This window comes from Mytilus trossulus, chromosome 8, assembly GCF_036588685.1.
Source record: "Mytilus trossulus isolate FHL-02 chromosome 8, PNRI_Mtr1.1.1.hap1, whole genome shotgun sequence".
Taxonomy (NCBI): domain Eukaryota; kingdom Metazoa; phylum Mollusca; class Bivalvia; order Mytilida; family Mytilidae; genus Mytilus; species Mytilus trossulus.
The window spans coordinates 29,344,600-29,365,699 of record NC_086380.1 but is presented as its reverse complement, the minus strand read 5'-3'; the positions used below and the strand labels follow the sequence as shown (position 1 = coordinate 29,365,699).

Here is a 21,100-nt window from a genome sequence, read left to right as displayed (position 1 = left end):
TGAATTGACATGATTCATTTGACATCGTGCTATTATTGAAGAAGGATATCTGTTATCCGAAATATCTAATATTTGTATATTTTATAGTTATTTTATGGTGATGTTGTACCCTTTTTGACTTGTTATATATTATATTTTGTAGTGTACAGAATCATATTACATGATCCATCGCCTTGTAAGATTGATCGTTGACTATTTATTCAGTCATTTTATATATATATATATATATATATATTAAAGAAATAAAGAAAAAAGTATCATTAATGGTCACTACGACTTTTCACAACTCTCTCTTGCTGTTAAAAAACAATACGAATGTTTGTAAATATTTCGTTTCCTCATAATACCATCTAAGTAAATAACTAACAATATAACATTGGAAACAATCCTTATAATGATGTTTTTGTTGATGAAAAGCGATATATAAATTGTATCGACTTGCAGTTTTTCGATTTATTTTAATTTCAGTGTTCATAAAAAGAACCAAAAAATAGTTAGTGGTCGCATTGGGATGTTTTAAAATGTCATCTTGTCATGTTTATCAGATATATTCTCTTGAAAACTACCACAGAGAGAAAATAAGTTAAAGTATGACAATCAAACTGTAATGTTTATACCTCTTTTTCTGTTATCTTTTCGAAGCGACACTTCTGCATTCTCCAATATGCCACATGCAAATGCATAGCCAGTCAGTTTCACATCAAACCGTGCTGCAAGTTCTTTTCTGGAATACAGATATGAAACGATTTTTTAATGGAATTAGCTTCTTCGTACAAAATATTTTGATTGTCGTAAATTGTGTGTAACGAATATGAATGTTTATTTCTTTTCCTTACTCGTAGAGATTGCAACTGTTACTCCGCGGTGGGTCAAAGAACGTCTCGTCTTTTTCTTCAAACAAACCCCTTGTTGACAGATATTCGTATAAACATCACAACTGATACATATTGACCTTAAAATATAAATCCTAGGAACTGAACCCACTTGAAATCTTAATTACGTGGTCATGTGTTTTCATTTTATATGTCCTTGTATAACATGATAGATTGTATGTTCGGTGTGACTCGGTGTCAGTAAATATCTTCATTGTGCTATTGTGACATTTATTTGTTGACACAATTGTTTGTTGTATAGTAAACGATTAAGATTGGAACAATGTTGACAGTTGTATCCTAATTTTTGCTCTTCATGTCGTATTATTTGGTTCTCACTTTGTTGTCAATACATTTATATGTGTATATTAATCAATTGGTGTTTATCACCTCTTAAAGAGCTAGTTTTTATTGGTTAAGGACTCCGGGGTGCAGAACTTAGGTCGAAAGCAGATAATTCTTGTTGAGTATGATTATAATTGAACAGACATCAACGTTGGCAGTCTTGTCATACAGTAATTGTGCTAATTATACCACTCGACCACCAAATCCCCTAAAAAGTGTAAAGAATGAAAGGGAGAAAAATGGAGATAAAAATAGCAGATTATTACCCTTTTGAATCCTCACTTTGAATGCGACTAAAGATATGATTGACATTGTGTTCATCAACCATATAACAGACTGTGCAAAGATCGTAGCTGTCGCAGTGGAGACACTTCCATCGTATGCCACGTAGAGGATACGTATAACATTCATCGCATGTTACGTTGGCATGTTTCACTCCTTGAACAAATAGTGAAATACATTTTTTTTAAAAACAATTATAACAGAGTACAACAGAATACAGCAGGGAGATCTCATTTAGTTAAAACAATGTGTCAATAAAACTATTATAACGAGTAGTGTGGGTTTTAATGGTCATAATATTATTTCATGTGTATTTTCTAGGATTTAGCCTTGGTTTGTAGCTATTGTGTTATGAAAGATTGACATGATTTGGTGCAAAAATCATAAGGGTTTTCATTTTAATGTATTGTTTGCATTCACCTAGAATTCGGGATTTAGTTTTCGATACTGATCAGTGTTCAGAGGAGATGAAAACATGGTTTGATATATGTTCTGAGTACGAAGTTATTTTCATATAATTTCTTCATCCAGAACTCTCAAACCGAAACATATGACGTCCATAATTTCTTTTTTTTAAATCGTTCAACAAAAATAATTCCTAAATAAAAGTATCATAGATACCAGGATGAAGGGACATGCCCAACATCGTTGGATATAACATAAAAAGGAAGATAATGGTCACGATTTTTTTTTCAATCATTGACAAGGTTTTTCAATTTCAGCAATCACAACATAATGGATCTGGTCTCAATCAAAATTGACTAACTGTCATTACTAGTATATGTATGGAAAAACAGCACTTTTTTCATTTTTATTTTACTTTAATTATCAATTATGATTACATTTTTAAACATAAAAATAAGAAGATGTGGTATATATTTGTTGTGGGTACAACAATCCACAAGATGACATAGAAGTTTTTAACTATAGGTCATCGTGCGGATAAAGCTTTACACGATTTACTACCATCAGGTATACTTGATGTAAAATGTTTAAAGGCAATCATTTATAAGAAATAAAGCAGTTAGAAAGGTGTGTGACAAAAACAACATAATAGACAAATATATCTGAATTCAACGGTGCCTGATACTTTATAAAGTTAACTTTACCTTAAAGATAGGAAGATATATCTAACTAGAGGCTCTTAATAGCTTGTATCGCTCACCTTGGTCTATGTGCATATCAATCAAAGGAAACAGATGGATAGATGACAAAATTGTGTTTTGGTGATGGTAATGTGTTTGAAGATCATACTATACTGATCAGTCTTGCTACTTACAATTTTCTCTATCTGTAATGAACTTTGACCTTTAGTTACAGAGGAAATCATTTTGTAAAAACTTACCAAAATTTACCAAAAAAATGAAAACTGTAAAAATTGACTATAAAGGGCAATAACTTCTTTAGGGATCAACTGACCTTTTTGGTCTTGTTGACGCATTTGTGGATCTTCATTTGCTAAACATTATCGCCGTTTACAGTTTATCTCTATCTATAATAGTGTTCAAGATAATAACCATTAACGGCTAAATTTCTATCAAAATTACCAAATGAGGGGGGAGCAACCCAACAACCAGTTGATCAATTCATCTGAAAATGTTAGGGCAGATAGATATTAACTATATAAACAAATTAACTTCTTGTAAGATTTGCTTTAAATGCTTTGGTTATAAAATCTACATTTTACCGCCATGTTCTATTTTTAGCCATGGCTGCCATCTTGGTTGGTTGGCTGGGTCACCGCACACATTTTTTAAACAAGATACCCTAATGATGATTGTAGCTAAGTTTGATTAAATTTGGTCCAGTAGTTTCAGAGAAGAAGATTTTTATAAAAGATTACAAAAATTTACGAAAAATTGGTAAAAAATGACTATAAAGGGCAATAACTCCTTAACTGCCATCGAGGAGAAGATTTTTGTAAAAGTTAACAGACGACGACAACGACGACGACGGACGACGGACGCAAAGTGATGAGAAAGTCTCACTTGGCCCAAAGAGCTAGGTGAACTTAAAAGTAAGATACTGGTTCAAATGTATCGTTTTGAACTCATAGTTGAAAACCTTCTTGAAACTTTAGAAAAGAGAAGATGAAAAAAACACAAATAGATAAATGCGACTAACGAAAACGGATACCAACGAAAGCTTTGCATGTTTTCTTATTTAAAATGAATACAATTGTTTCAGGTTTACAAACTTTGAAAAATATAAATCACATATAAAAATTACAAATTATAACTATGAACTACCTGATGGCGCATTGTCATATAAGCGAAGGTCAAGCGGGTCAACTTTTTCTTCAGGCTTGTCCCATTTAACTTGAACTTCATTTTTGAATTGATTTATGTTGACTATTGTACCAAAAGGTATTTCTTCTCTTGTTGTCTGTGATCTTTTAACTACTCTAGAACCATTTTCTATTTTTTCTATAAATAAAAATCCATAATTCGAAGATGTTAAGCTTAATTCGGTACTCAAATGTAGCGTTTTGTTTCTTGAACATATTGAAGGTCTATTATATCGCTCGTGGCATGGAATATACAGTGTTTGGTTTTAATTGATATTATAACAGTATCAAATAACATGAAACATGGTCTTTTCGCTTACATTATTAAAATAACCGCATATTTCTGGTATATTGTTAACACACACAAAACAAGATCGCACAGAATCATAAAATAGTACACACAGCTGCTTAAATGTTTCAGGTATTTCAAAATGTTATGCATGTAAACATTAATTTGTCATATAAAATGGAATTATAGTTTGACATTATTGAGTATAGAACTCGTGTGGTGTACCAGTTGAATAGTTTCAATACATTATATGGTAACTGATTACTCTCATTATAGTATTCATTAAAGCAGAATTAGTTACAAGAGAAAAGCTAAAATATACAGAATTAAAACGTTGTATGCGTAAAGTTGAAATATTAGTTGTCACTCAAGTAATGAAATAGATCTCATGACCTAGTATAAGACGCAGATCTCTTTTCAACTTTTTCAACTTTTCAATAATTCGAAATCGTCTCTCGATTAATTTTTTTTTATGAAAATATTTATAGATTATCGTTGATCATCTCAACGATATTGAATTTCTCGCTTTGAGCCGTAACGGCGAAAGCGAGAAAAGCAATCGAGTTGAGGTGACCAATGATTATCTGTTTATCGCTATTCTACCTGTGATGACGTTGCTAATTTCATAGCAACGCCACATGTATCCTTAGTTTCTAGCTATAAATTTCTATCACAAGGGAGTAGTATAATACAAACAATTATCACAAAATAGCGATAAATAGAGTAATCAATTAACAGTTTTAAAGATATCATTATTTAGTTAATACCTGTAAGATAATTGCTGACTAAACGTAGTTTAACCATCTTAACTTTTTCGTCTGGTTTTTTATCCCATTGGACACGAGCGGTTTGTTTTGTTTTGTTGACCTTGACTATGGTGCCTAGACAATTTTCTTCGTTGGCGGTTGACAATAATTTTACTACTCTTGAACTTTCCTTTTTTTCACTACAAAAAAATGTGAAAAATATGTATGCAATCTGTTAACGTGTAAACATTTGTAATTATGCATTTTATGTTTAAAAGAAAGGAAATTAATATTCTGTATGGTATGTCAAATACAAACCAGTTATGTTTAAATAATGAATACTACAATATATTTATTAAAAATTTGATGATAACAATAAGACTGTGCGATATATTTTCTAATTCAATTCAAAAGCAATTCAACTAATCAGGTTCCGTAAAAAAGGCATAAGTTTTAAAAGGGATACTCGAATAAAGATAACAGTAGTATACCGTTTTTCAAATATGAAAATCATTAGTAAAAAATAAACTGACAATGTCCAGGCAAGAACTATGCTGTTGCTATTAAAAAATCTATAGCAGAACAAAAATAGAATCATATGTACATGTATTATTTGTTAGAAAATTTTACTTACTTAATTCTTAATATATCATTAAACTCATTTTTTATTTTAAATAACCAGACTTTAAATAAGACTTCCACATATATCTTGAAAAGGATGTTTTCAATTCACTTTTTCAAAAACCCGATGTCAAAGCTTATGCGTTCTATTCAAACAAATATATACAACAGCCACGTGCACATTATTAATAATTTTTATTCAAAATACAATACAGCAATACCTGTTAGTGCAATGAAGATCAGACGCTAAACGTATATCATGCAGGTTAACTTTTTCTTCAATCTGGTCCCATTGGACATGAACTTCTTTTCTTGCTTTCTTCACCATAACTATTGTGCCTAAAGGCATTTCTTCTTTAGGTGTCCAAGATTTTTTTACTACTCTTGCTCCATGTTCTATTTTGTCTTTGAATACAAAATATCAAAATATCAAAACTTATCCACTAGAATATTTGGGTTAAAGTATAACATTGACATGTAACTTTTTGGCATCGGATTGATAAGATAGATTTTAATTCATATAAGAAATTCACATGCGTTATATATAAAACAGTAAATTTCTGAAAATCTGTCGGTCATTGCATCAGTGGTATAACATATATGCCATAGACTGAGAGATATAAAGCATTTGAGAGTGTAAAATGTCACTAATCTTTATTCAATCCAGATTGAGGCTGTAACAACCATGAAATATCATATGTGCTTGTGTAAGCGTTGTAAAAAATTTAAAAATATTTGCCTGAAGATTTGCTGAAAAATATTACAAATACATTTTTTATCCTCTCGAAACAGTCAGACATCAATTATTGGCTATGTTTTGTTATATTCGTCCTATTTCTTTATTTGTAAATAATCATCATCCTGTTCTTTTTTTTAGTATATTTTATCAACTGATGTTAAAAGCAAAGTTTCATACATATTGAGCCGTATGCATAACATTGACTTTTATGAATACCCTAAATCATATGATTAATATAGACTCAGCTAAGTGCAAATACGTAGAATTCACAATCAGAACAAAAAATATAAGAAGTGCATACCAATGGGTGCATTGTCCAATAAACGAAGGTTTACTTTTCTTTCAGGATGAATGCCGCTTGCTGTACTGTTGTTTATGGTTGTTCGAGATATCAATACTACTCTTGAACTTTTTTCTTTTTTCTCTATAGAAAATACAATCATTCAGAAATTTTTATAAAATTCAATTAAAAATATGTGTTTCTTCACATTTATTTGTCAAAGTACACTTGTAAAGATATAAAATGTAACTTGAATATTCCAACTTTTTGTCAAAGGCAAACAAAAACATCAGTATTTTAGATAATGCTAAACTCCTCAGCTAAATATACTTAAAGCCGTTAGGAAGGTAAAAAAAATCGTATCTAATTAGGATCTAAAACAAAAGTGAAGTGATATTTTCTTTTACTTTTACGTTTTTTAGTTTTCAGAAGCCTGACAACAATAAAAATTCAAATACTGAGCTTCGGGGAAAATTCTTAATGGAAAATTCCTAAGTAAATGGCAAAAATCAAAAGCTCAAACACATCACACTAATTGGATAACAACAGTCATATGTCTGACTAGATACAGGCATTATCTAATTTAGCATCATAGTTGTAGCATTGTATACAATTTCACGAATATGCCAAAAAACATAAAACAGTTAAAGCATTTTAGAGTGCTGACAGTAGTTTAGTGATTATTTAAACCTTGTTGAAGGTTGTTAAAGTAGCAAAATACAAATGTTCAAGCGTTGCAATGAATTGCAATAATATACGTGAATCTTTATAGCTCCAATATCAACAAACAAAAGAAAAGCACCCAATTATATATTTAATTACATTGTGTTACCGCAAATATCAACTCAAACGAAAAAAAAAGACCATTATTCGGTTAAAAAGATGTGATAATACTGCTGTTACTGCTAATAAAGAAATTGCATGCACGTGAACCATGCCTTCCATGGTATATCCAAATATCAAGATGCTTACGCTTGCTTCCATTTGGTTCGGTGTTTTGACAAATTATTCATTTCATGTTTACATGATACAAAGACAAATATCGAAGTCTCATATATGACTATTTATAGACTTGCAGTCAACTGGGGTTTCCTTTAAAGATAATAGACGTCACATGTGGTAACATTACTCTGTAGTCAGCTTCCGGAAACACATCTAAACAAACTTCGTGAAAGACTTCCACGGATCGTGGAACCCATTCGAAGCATTACCTGCTTAGAATGCCATTTGCAAATATTTCTGTTCCAAAAGGATAATGGTTACCTTAAGCTTAAAATAGGTACATTACAACCAAAAACAATCAAGAAGTCAACATTAATAAGACGTCTCATGTTATCTTATCGACATCTATGATTGCGTTAGGTATTGTGTTTTCTATAAGATGGTTTGAACTTAAAAGACTCATTTGTCGGACGAAAGCCGGTTTCTGTCGTATGTAACAAATGTCCGATTGAGTCTTTGAGACCAAACGAGAAAAATATTGAAGGTGATGGATACATCAGGGAAGTTTGTCAACCGATTGTTTTTCCAAATGTTGACAATCACCACATAACTGCAAGACCTGTTTTCGTCGATGACAGTGGTCAAGGGCTGTATTGCCTACCATCATCGCGAAACCGTTAATTATTCTCTACAAAATAAACGTCGATTGGAAGCAGAATCGCACCTAAAATAATGATATCTACCACAGCAGAAATTCGACGATTGCCTACAGGTGAGAAATGCAAGGTTAAATCTGTCATCCATGCACTTGGTGGTTTCCTTCGGTTTTACACTTTGCAATATGCCAGTCGTTAAATGACTTTCAAAATTGACGTTTACTTACTGAAATCTTTTCGGTAATTATGAACTCAGAGGTCAACACTTAAATGGTCATGATAACTGGGGTTGTGATTTAGTGTGAATCTATTGATCAAATTCTCATTTAATTTGATATTTTTTGCGTGTTTTTTTAATTTAGTGCAATGGCCTAATATGCCACATTTTATTTTTTTTAGGCGAATTTTGATCCGTAATTCTATCCAATTAAACAATTCGTTAACTCGAAATGATAAATAACAAAAATTAAGGATTAAAGACCTTGAGACGGTGATTAGAACGAGTGACCTTTTCAAAATAAAAATTAAAGTTTAAAAAAATGCAATTTGATCGTACCTGTTGGCGCATTGTCAAGTAAGCGGAGATCTAACTGGTTAACTTTCTCTTCAAGCTTGTCCCATTGCACATGTACTTCTTTTCCTGATTTCTTCACCTTGACTATTGTGCCTAACTGCATATCTTCCTTGGGTGTCCATGATGTTTTGACTACTCTTGACCGTTCTTTGATTTTTTCTTTAAATATATAAATTCCAGGTTTAAGAACATGTAAATGGATTTTTTTCACGATTTTATATCAGCTCAAAAAACCTACCTTTAATCTATAATATTGCTTCCAATGAACATTTATACAAATTTGAATGGATTTTTCACCTTTACTAACATGAGTATCAGTAGGTGGCTTGGTTAGTTAATTTTATGCATTACATGAAGTAGCTTTAACCATGTTCAATTCTTCATTACATTTGATGTATTGATGAATTGAAATTTGGCATACTGACAAATTTTTAATTCATTTAGAAATACTCCATGTATCGGCTTGGTTTGCTTTATTCATTGAAAACTGTATTGAAGATACGTTTGATGACACATAGGTAATTGAAGAACTCCTTATTTTGACATGTTCACATATTATTTCTGTTAGTTCAAGCTTTGCTTTTATTATTGTGAAATTTTATTGACTGTCATACAATTAAGAGGTTTAACTAGCATTGGAAGATGGTTTAATCCCTCATTTCCGACACATGGAAATACTTGGACGCATTCAGGTATAGATATTTGTTTTTAATTCGGTTGATGTGCTTCAGCATTGATTTTCCTTTTGACAAGGGTCTTCAGATTTGAATTTTCCTTGTAATCGGTATTTTTGCTATTTTACTTTTTACATTGCATGTCCCTTATTAAGAGATATTGAGTGTAGTCACTATTATCATTCAAATATGCGTAAATGCGAAGGTTTTGATAACATTCTCATTAATATTATGATTTTAGCATCCGAATAACATATCTACTAGTATATATGAATATAAACACTTCTTGCAAAGACACAAACCTCCAGCATAGCGATCAGTAATTTTTTCTCCAGCAAAAGTAGAAAAATAAGATAAATAACCCTGGACTCGTGGTTCATCTTGAATTTCGGTCTATAAAAAAAGATTTATTTCAATATAAATAATTATTCAAATTATCTGTGAACAATCCAATGCTTGGAAATGTATAGTTATGAATAAACAATCATCACGCCATGTCTATTTAATGTCTCCTCGACTGCGTTTCCAAAATTTTCCGAAAATGACAATTCATCAAAATATTGTCCATCCAATCGTTTAATATATACAAATATAAAAAAGTCAAACACTACCAAAAATAACAAAGTTTTACCTGCACATATCAAACTAATAGATACCTTTAGATTCAAATTCACCAGAGAAACTAACGTTGTTTTGAAACAGATTTTTATAAATGTATAAAAGGATATAATGAAGAAAAAACAAACATCTATCTTAATTTGCAGTGGAACGTCTGAAATTTAAATGTCTAAAATTAAAACAAGCCTATATGTTAGATCCAGATTGCCTGGAAGTATTAATGTTAAGTTGAAAACTCTATCTTTTGATTCTGTCAATTTTTTTTAATTTTTCCTCTTGGAATTTATTAAAGCCAGAGGGTTCCGTATTTGTGTTATACTGTTTTAAAGTAGTTTACCAGATCATTTTTAGCAAGCCGCATACAGTCTGAAATTCAAACGTCATAAGAATTTGCAAGTAGACCTTTTAATTTTGTGGCGGCACTTACAGTTATCTTTCAAATAGACACATTCTTAAGCAAGGGTTCTTTACTGATACTGTTGTTTGGTGTTTTTTATTACAACATCTCATTCATGACCTGATTTATCATATTTGTCATATAGATTTCCTGGTTAAAATTAGGACCATGGTAACCGTATAAAGAAACAATAGATGTGTTGGTACGATAAGAATCTCTCAGCAAATTCCCAAAAAGTCGACTATTGGACAGAAAAAGTATAATAATGAAAAAGAGTGGAAAATCTTTTTTTTTATCATGACTAAGAGAATCGAATCAACTCAAACGGCATAAAGAAAAATATAATATACATACAGATATAAGGTCATAATTATGGTAGTCTTGTTCTTCGGTGATTGGTTGTGCTGGCCTTATGTCATCAAATCCGTCTTTTCTCGAAATTTCACCTAGAGTTTCCATCTTAAAACAATCTTTTGTAGAAGAAACCGCTGTCATACCTATAAATCGTAATTGATCAATCATTACATAGAATATTCCAGGTTATCTTAAACGCAAAAACTTCTGCCATACATATTCGAATCGTGTATGTATTGATATCGGTTCCTAATGTTGATATTTGTTATGGGTAATATATTCGCAGGTTGTTACAATTCATTTAATGAAATTCATTATCATAAAAGTATAAGTCTAGATTCAAGTATATGAAATTGGAAGCGTAATTTATCGGAGTAAAATAAACTCAGAGTTGTGGACAGGGAAAAACCTTTATGTGGTGAATGCTACAATGTCAAGCGTCTTACATATTAGTCATATCAAGTGGACCAGGAACACAACGACAAAACCATTTATATAATGGTCTACATGTTGAATTCACAGTGCCTTTGAGAAAATTGAAAACATGGGTTTAAGCATCTTTATAAGGACCGTTGTCCCTTTTGAAATTGTTATGCGATGATGACTGATGTACCCATATTTTGACTATTTTATTAATTGTGACTAATTATTTAACGCATCATGTAAATATAACGGAATTTGATGAGACTGTTATTAAAGATAGAGGGTTAGTGATATAGAACCAGGTTTAATCCACCAGTTTCTACATTTGAAAATGCCTGTACCAAGTCAGGAATATGACAGTTCTTGTCTATTCGTTTTTGATGCGTTTTGTTATTTGATTTTGCCATGTGATTATGGACTTTCCGTATTGATTTTCCTCTGAGTTCAGTATTTTTGTGATTTTACTTTTCATTAGCAAAACTGAATTAATGTTATAAGTTTGAGATCTTAGTTTCTAGATATTCATCCATCTTTTTAACGTTTCCGATGTTAAACATTAAGTACCGTCCAGAAAATCAAAAGATGTTCAGGTTAAAATTGTCTTTTTGAAACTTTATTGACTTGGAAACTAAATGTGTGTTATTTAATCTCAATGAAAATACTAATAAGAACTATCTAGCCGTAAAAAGCAATGGGTATATATTTGTTGAGTATTCTTATGGTCGTAAAATTATATTAACCACATCAAATTTATATTGTATTTTATTTGATTTCCATATCCTGCACAAAAAGCAAATCAGTGGCACTCAAAAAACCAGTGTAAAAATAGCATAAATAACAAGTCATGACCCATCCGCACAATCATTTTCTATGTTCAGTGGTCATTTTTTATTAAGCACTAGTACTGTTAAAGTCACGATGTTGATCCCATAGACTCAATGTAAAAGAAAACATTCCAACCTAGATACCCTGGGTTTTTTTCAGCATGTGACAGTAAACACACACTTTTTTATTTGGCCTTAGCTCGCGATTAACTATCACTGTATGAAATATGATATATCAAAAATTCGTAGCAGATTTGTAAACATTTAAAGACTTAGTTTGATATTTATGCATGCATTGATTCAATGTCAATAACGTTATAATTACATTGTACAACTAAATTGTTGCATGTGACTTTAATTACATAGTTGATAGTATATAGAAATTTATATCACATATTATATATATAGTTATGTCAATAGTCTTCAAAGACACTAACTGAGCATTGTGTTCATTTATAAATGCATACAGATTTCTTTTTTAAATTAATTTCAATGCGGATTTTTTGAAGTGTTGATCGTGTTTCGTATCAATATTTAAAATTCATTTACCAGGCAAAGTCCTTTTATGGATAAGATTTAAAAGGTAATGAATAAAAAGAAACAAACAACAAATTACAAATAACCTTGATATGTATTTTTAAATTTGTTTAAAGGAATTATATATTAGATTCAAAGTGGGTACAAAACTAATTAGAAAAGCAGTGGAGATATTAAATAACCCATTTGTAATAGGAACTTGGATATGTAAAATAAAACCATATGCCCTCTGTTGGCTGCCGTCGAATGAATACGGTTAATGTAATCAAGGTGATTGAAAGTAAAAAATAATGATAAAATTCTGATTGAATTAAGCCAATTCAATTTTTTATCTTTTAGTGTCCTTTTCTTTGTGTGATGTTACAGTATTATTTCAGACAAGGGTGAATGTTTGTATCTTTCAAAACGTTAAAACCGCTTCATTTGTGTGCACCTCTTTCTCATTTCTCGTGTTTTATAAGGATTAGACCATAAGTTTTCCCGTTTATAGAGTTTCACACTTAGTCTAGTAGTTTTGTACCCCTTTATAGCTTGCTGTTCAGTGTTAGCCCAAGCGTCGTGATGAATACATTACTGTGACCTTAAATAGTTTACTTTTACAAATAGCGACTTTGACAGAGAGTTGTCAAAATTAACACTCATACTACATCTTCTTTTTATAGATATTCTTTCAAGTTTATTTCCAATATATCATGTAAACCTCCAATTGTTTGTTCCATATTCTATATTTTACTACAAATATCTTTATGTTCTTAACTCAAAATACCAAAATAAAATTTTATTTTTTTTTGTTTTTCATGTAAGGCAAACAGCCATAGACGACATTAAAATGTGTTATAAATTTTTGAAAAAAATCTATTAACGGAAAAATGTCAACAAATAAACATAATTTGTTTAAAAAGTGAGAAGAACTAATTTCCGAAATTATAACTTAAGAGGGATTGATATTTACGGATTACTCACAATTTATTAGTCCATAATTGCAGCCTTTGTTTTTTCTCTGTGTGTGGTCTTCAAACAACATATTCTTTATGGGATAAATGGCATGTTCTCTTTCCCAAAGCTCGACGAATTAACGTCATATACATTTGATCGAAAATTTATACCCGGACAATTACACAAATAGACATGATTCTAACCCTTCATGCTATATTAAAAGCTAACCGTAAAGTGTAGTGTCCATATATGAAATTGTATTTAAACTTGGCCTTTCTCAGTCATTGCGAATTGTTTCGTTAATATTGGTGATAACTCCATTCTAGGTTTCTTATCTAAGCAATTTCACTGTATCTTATCTACCACACAAACAACAGTTAAAGACAATAAGACAATAACAATCAAATCCAAGGAGTAAACAAAGACTCAAAAAACCAAAAGACATGTACATCAACTGTTATTAATAATAGATAAGAAACAACACGAACTCCATTAAAAACCGGGAGTGAAATCAGGTGATCCAGACGTGTAAGCATTTCCTGCACCGTGTTCGGCATCCGTCTTGTTATTTCTTTGTTCAGTTCGGTAATTTTGGAAAGTTATTTTAAAAGACTGAGAAAGAATATAAGATATGATTTCCGACACACTTTTGTCATAATGGCCAATCAGCTCATGATGGCGACCGTAAAATTTCTTGAGTGATGACCTTAATTTTATTGATTCATAGTCTTAGCAACTTTTAAGAAAGCAGTATTCCTCGTTCAACAAAATCAATGTACTTTAAGATAGCCCTAGAGTAACGTATCAAATAAATCAGGCATTCCAGTATAGGAACAGACCAAAATGTAATAACAAATCATGACTTAAGTATCAATACATAGTGAGGAGTTTAATTTCGCATTTTGCTTCATACGAAGTTTTCAAGTATGAAAACTTGTTTTGGAAGTATTTTGTTTTCTTAACTGCGTATCGCTACCTTATATCACCAGAAAGGCGTCATCAGTAAAACTGGCTAATTTATCCGTTTTAGGGCTAATTTCATATCATCTATTAAAATCTATTATTAACGTAGTAAAACATAAAATAATACTTACTTTATCAAAGTTATCATAGCAATCCAACAAATGATTATATTGACATGTCTATAACCAAGTTCAGTCACATTTTCAGAATTCTAGGTAAAGATCCACATTTAAGGCATATTTGTAATGAAAAGATTTAATGTTCTCGCGGAACCATGTGATATTTTAAAATCAAATATATGGGTAAAAATACAATATGCACTGTATGGTACTCTGTGCTTATTTATTGAAAAGAATACGTTTCAACTTATATGTTGAATACGATATCAGATAAGATACCAAAATGAATGACCGTCTATTTAAACTTTTGTGTACAAATTAGAATTAATTGGTAAATACGTTATATAGTATTGATGTACCTGTAGTTAAAGTATTTGACATTTCTTAAATATATCAACCTAATTATCTCTTAGTTTCTGATTTTATATATATAGTGCTGCAAACATTGATGAAAAGCAAAGAAAAGATTCAAAGAAAGACTCAAATCAGGCGGTGATAGCGTAGTAAATACCATTAATTTTTTTTAAAGAATTTTGCTTTTAAAAATTCTTAACACACTTATAATAAAGGTATTTCTTCGAGTGTTTAAGTTAGTGAAAACATGCGAAAAATAAAAGAATAGTGAACTTGTGTAAAACCAGAAGTCATTTTTAGTGCACCGAAAAAATTGTATGTTGTCTTTCTTTAATAAGGTTCAAAACAATTTTTTACAAGAAACCCGTTTTTTACATATCAATTAAAACGTGATCTTCCCTATTTCTAAAACAATTTTACAAGAAACCCGTTTTTTACATATCAATTAAAAAGTTATTTTCCCTATTTCTATATAAAACAATATAATATCACTTGAATTGACGTTGATATTGAAGGGTGTTTGCTTGTCCTGTTTTGGAATTTTTGACATATTTTCGAAATCTTTTGTTTTTATCAATTTAATATGTTTTGTCCATGAACCCCCATTTTCTTTTTATACATCTTTTACGTGTATAACTATTAGCCATTTGTAAAAGTCTTATACAATCTTAGTTTTTGAGAACTTAAACTGGTCAATGATAACGCTATGAAAAATCAAGAGATAACGTTTTCTCGTAATTATTCCAATGGCTAATATCTCGAAAACAAACACATTGACCCCTGTATTTTTTTGCTTTTTGCTTCCTTTATTAATCCCCTATCAATATAAACTAGTGTTATGGAAAGCTATTTATTTTGAAACTGAACAGCGAACTTCTTTAACCTGCGTTTTTGCTAATTTAAAACAACATAATAACTGTTAATATTAACAGTTAATATCATCATTTTATTAACTCAACTGTGACTCTACTGATCTTCTTAGGATTACTTTTTCTTAGTCGGAAATAATCAAATTTGGATTTCGTCGCATTTTCTCACTTGTTTTCATCCAGATATGGTCTTTTGTTGGCACTGAAAATTTCTGACCATTATCAAGCAGTTTTAGGAGAACTTTCTAATTGAATGGCTGGTCGTTTTTTACAAAAAAAAATCATTTTCATGTCATCCAGTCAGCGTTGTACAACTAATCGGTACATTTGATGTAACAAGACTATTTAGGAGTGCAACCACTGATTGACAGTCCCATTTCTATTTGAAAAATAAATAGCTACTGTGTCTTCAGTTGAAATATAGTGTCGGTCATTGCATGTCCAAATTAATAAGCCTAGGCTTAGTAATACAGACCGTACTTTGACTTATGATGGTTCACTTTTATAAATTGTGACTTGGATGAAGGGTTGTCTCATTGTCACTTATACCACATCTTCCCATATCTATATAAATTATTCTGACTTGTGTTAAGCATTTAATTGCAGGTATGTATAAAAGCACAATGGTTACCGGTTTGATAGTACATTAAAAGATACTTCTGTTCTGAAATAAAATGGCTGTGTGCAATCCTTTTATTCAAACATATTTTATAATTTTCAACAGAAATTTTCATCAAGGGTACTACAGTGATCCCAATATTCATCTTGAAACAAATTTACCAAAACGTTTTACTAATTGATTAAACTATTGTCTTCTCAGTGATAGCAATAGTTAGATAAGGAGCACACCTTACTAACAAAATCTAAGTAATTTGAACAACATAAAGCTTAAAGTATTCAATGAGATTTGGAAACCGCCAGCGATCAGCAGAGAAAATTTTTTTCTGTAAAATAGAAGGATGATAATTATAAAATTAATATGCTGTAGATTCCAGTTTAACATGTTCTAAAACAATTTGTTTTATCTATGACACTACGATTTTTGAAACGAATGTAATTAGAACATCTTAATAATTCTGCTAAATAGAGTTTTTAAAGAAAAAAGTGTGAAATCAACGTATTTAGAATAGAGAAACGAGATTTGCATAGCCATTTAAGATTATACTAAAAATAAGGCACACACAATACTTTTTTAAATCTCCTCTTTCATAAATGATGTAGAGGTAAATGTAAGGTACGCATATATGTTTTGAGTCAAATTTTCTTTCGTTAAACACTCCATATCTTTTAAAGCAAATAAAGCAAACATTGTTGACGTGGTTGTCTGATGGAACAATAACGTGTACATATGTTCCTCATGTTCCTTGAAAACATTAAACGTTATCATTACCAGGTTAATATTAGGACACTCAAACCCTCAAATATGCATGGACATGTATGTCGAGTTAATTTTAGCGTCTCTGATGAGTCTTTTGAGACGAAACGCGCGTCAGGCGTATTTACAAAATTTAGTCCTGGTATCTATGATGAGTTTATTTACAACCACTCGGTCGATGCCACTGCTGGTGGATATTTATTTCCACGAGGGTATCACCAACCCAGTAGTCAGCACTTTGTTGAGCTGACATGAATTATCATTGTCATGGTTATATTTATAATTTAACTGTTTACAAAATTTACTTTTTTTATTAAAATAAGGATTTTCTACCTCAGGCATAGATTAACTTAGCTGTATTGTGCAAAACTTTTTGGAATTTTGATCCTTAATGCTCTTCAAACTTTTAACTTTTTTGGATTCGAGCGTCACTGATGAGTCTTTTGTAGACGAAACGCGCGTCTGGCGTATATGCAAAATTTAGTCCGGGTATCTAAGATGAGTTTACTTATTAGTTATAATTAATTATTTAATGGAGGTCATTTAAAAATATAGTGTCCGAAAAATATTCGTGAATCAATGAACAAGCAACCTGATGTGAATATATTCATTTTATCTTATCTAAAAATTCATTTTAAGAGTGAGGAACAAAAACTCTATTTATGATTTTCACTGTCCGTTTGGTTTCTTCATCCCTCCTTTTTAACGTGATGATAAGTACCCATCGTCAAGGTCTATATTGTGTAAAGTTTGTATGAAAAAAGACGAAATGTAGTTAAGACATTTGATGTTGTTATCTGTTGAAGAGATATTTTGTACCGGTCATCTGTTGAAGAGACATTTTGTATCGGTCAGTCAATTCATGATAACGTCTATTAAATTAACATGAGGGTGATATCAACTTAACTGCTAGGAACTATTGGTTTAAAAGTTTCCCTGTAAACAGCATCCCTCTATCAAGAAAATCATGATCATAGGAAAAACAAGCCTTGAAATAGTTTACGTTTGAATTCAATTATCTTAGAACTATATTATTGTTTTTCTGTCTTGTTCTGCTTTGAGTTCGAAAAATCTTTATTATTTTATATTGTTTAAGGTAACGTTACTTAAGCCACATATTCAACGAACAATTGTTTCCATATGCATGTTTTGGTTTATTCTAATGTTAAATCATAACATTTAACAGAACATCAGCACTTCCGTTTAAATACGTTTTTTCACAGCAGTTGGCCGAGTATTCCTGTAAATTATTCACTGGATAACCAGGGAAGTTATTCAGGGAATTTATTCAGGGAATTCATATTTATAGGTAGTTAGTGAGTTTTACAACTCAAAACTATAACAAGCACTGATTTTTGGCCGTTATTTCTTTTTTGAAAGAAAGACATAACTTTTTTGTTATTAAAGATAAACACAAATTGTTTTTTGTTAAATACTCGGTAATATTTGTATTTTATAAGAATGTATAAAAAAAGTATGCATTTTGTATTCAGAAATAACTCATATTTATCAAATGTTCATGAATTGAGGAAAATACGTCTTTTTTTGCTGCATGTTTATCAAAATTAAAAAAAATCCTCTATTTACAATTTTATAAACTGGGTCACATAATCTGCCTGCAAAATGAAACAAATTGCTGTTTTGAAAAATAGGGGTCCATGAACTCGTTTTCAAATTAAATCAGTTTGAAGGATAAAAAAACAGTCAAAAAATGCATCTTTTCCCGATATGTCACAGTTTGACGTCGCGAAAATAACATTTTACGTTAGCAACGTCATTACCTCCCCTGTAACTGTATCGTATGCCCTTAAAGCTGGTTGATCAGATGTCTTTATTTATACGTTCTACAGGTGTAAAATTGTGTATTAGAAAAGCGTTGTCAAGGGTAAATTTTTGCTTTTCAATGAATGAGTGGATAAATGTCGTACTATAAACATAATTTACATTTAGATTGACCTCGTAATCAATAGAGGACATATTTATATAAAAAATACAATTTGATATTGATAAAAGATTTCTAAATGTTGATTGACAGTTGTAAATAAGTTAACCGATTTGCAGTTTATTTTTATTTTAACAATAAGGTGGTGTCAATTATAATTTAATCTTCACAATCTGTGCTTGTGTGGAAGGTTCTGCAACCTTATGTAAACAATTTAAATGCCTATAAGGTTAATTGTCACTCTAAAAATATAGCTAAAGGTCATGGTGAAATTAATGTTCTGCAATCAAAATATTCAATGTCTGTATGAGCAAGTTACAAAAAAATAAAATTCAAAAAATATTACAAATGATCAGAAGTTAATATTGCAGTAAAGAGATTATCCAAGAGGTTAATAATTGTAAATATTCTAACATAATTTGTTATTCTTTACTTAACTAAGGCTTCAATTACAATACAACGTATACAGATTTTTTTAGTGTTCGTTTACTTAAACATCCCGTTATTTTGTTATTGTGCTATGATGACGTTTAGTATTCTTGTCTATATCTTTAATAATTTGCTTTCTCTTTAAGCCTTTTTTGTGCTTCTTTAATACATAATTATTTGTTTTCATAGTTATTAAGATTATAGCACAATGCTGAATGCAATACCCCTACTTTGACATGTCTGTTTGTTTTGTTCACACATACATGTCCATATATTGGAATTTAATGCGACTGTTATACAAGTAAGATGGGTAGTCCCTTATTAAATTAGGTTCAACCCTCCATTTTCAACATAGATGTCTGTATCAATGCAGGAATATGACAGTTGATCAGTATTTATGTGATTGCTTTTTGCAATAATTGTTTTCATTCAGGAATCAATTAATGCTTTTGTTCAATTTCATAAAAAGGGTTTATCATTCGTCTGGCGTAAATATTAGATTCATTCCTGGTATCTATGGTGTGTTTATTTGCAACCACTGGGTCGATGCCACTGCTGATGGAGATTTATTTCAAAGTTTCAATTGATCACAATCATGCAGGGAATAGGATGTGTTCGTTTACTTAATCATCCCGTTATTTTGTTATTGTGCTATGGTAAAGATTAGTTTTCTTGTCTATATCTTTTATAATTTGCTTTCTCTTAATGCCTTTTTGTGCTTCTTTAATACATAATTATTTGTTTTCATAGTGATTAAGATTAGAGCACAATGCTGACTGCAATACCCCTATTTTTGACATGTCTGTTTGTTTTGTTCACACTCGCATGTCCATATATTGGAATTTGATGCGACTGTTATACAAGTGAGATGGTCAGCTACCAATAAAATCAGGTTCAACCCTCCATTTTCAACATAGATGTCTGTACCAATGCAGTTGATCAGTATTTATGTGACTGCTCTTTGCAATAATTATTTTCATTCAGGAATCAATTAATGCATTTGTTCAATTTCATATAAAGGGTATATCTTTCAACAAATTCATTACATTGTTGGGGCGAAAAGGCCAAACAACACACATCAATTATCAGTTCCATTGTTTTGCTTTGAACTCTTATTGTCCTCGTACAGCAATTCAAACCTTTTACACAACTTCTTGTTTTGAAGACAACATAATCTGTTCTTTCTATAATAAGTTTTAATGACTGATTTTTCTTTCTTTTTCGTTTTGTTCATTTAAATTTGTAATTAAGTTCTTAGAGTGGCCTTTTTATTTTGTGGAAGAGAAGGAAAATGATAAGCCCTCGTATTTATCATAAGTTAGACTGTTTGTGTTTTTCTTCTTATTGATTCTTGACATTTGGCTTCGTTCAAGAATAAGTGATCTGATGTATTCTCTGATCAGAAAATATTCATTTACTAAGTATTAACACTTTGAAAGTTGTATATATGTATATGTTGTATGGACGAGTGTCAATAATTGAAACCTCGAGTTATTCGTCTGTCTTCATAGTGATTTTTTTCTTTTATTTTCACCTAAATGTGTAGTATTCTGAAATAAAAGTATTATGAAATCCAATGATGTCATTGATTTTCTCCTGTTTCATAAGAAGAAAAAAAGGGTTTACACAATATCCATAGTAAAACGTCGTATT

At 30.6% G+C, this 21,100-nt stretch overlaps 1 protein-coding gene across 1 annotated transcript in view; it reads right to left on the bottom strand.

Annotated features, from left to right (window-relative positions):
• LOC134727554 (uncharacterized) overlaps nucleotides 1-10,813 on the bottom strand; it is a 39,579-nt gene extending 28,766 nt beyond the window's left edge. Inside the window, exons 1-9 of the mRNA XM_063591935.1 lie at nucleotides 10,677-10,813; nucleotides 9,610-9,700; nucleotides 8,616-8,792; nucleotides 6,483-6,605; nucleotides 5,664-5,847; nucleotides 4,843-5,021; nucleotides 3,749-3,925; nucleotides 1,484-1,655; nucleotides 618-724 (exon numbers count right to left, since the gene is read on the bottom strand). Of these exons, the coding sequence (XP_063448005.1) occupies nucleotides 618-724; nucleotides 1,484-1,655; nucleotides 3,749-3,925; nucleotides 4,843-5,021; nucleotides 5,664-5,847; nucleotides 6,483-6,605; nucleotides 8,616-8,792; nucleotides 9,610-9,700; nucleotides 10,677-10,781 (1,315 nt within the window). The 5' untranslated portion in view covers nucleotides 10,782-10,813. The remainder of the gene's footprint in view (nucleotides 1-617; nucleotides 725-1,483; nucleotides 1,656-3,748; nucleotides 3,926-4,842; nucleotides 5,022-5,663; nucleotides 5,848-6,482; nucleotides 6,606-8,615; nucleotides 8,793-9,609; nucleotides 9,701-10,676) is intronic.
• Nucleotides 10,814-21,100: the final 10,287 nt, after the last annotated feature.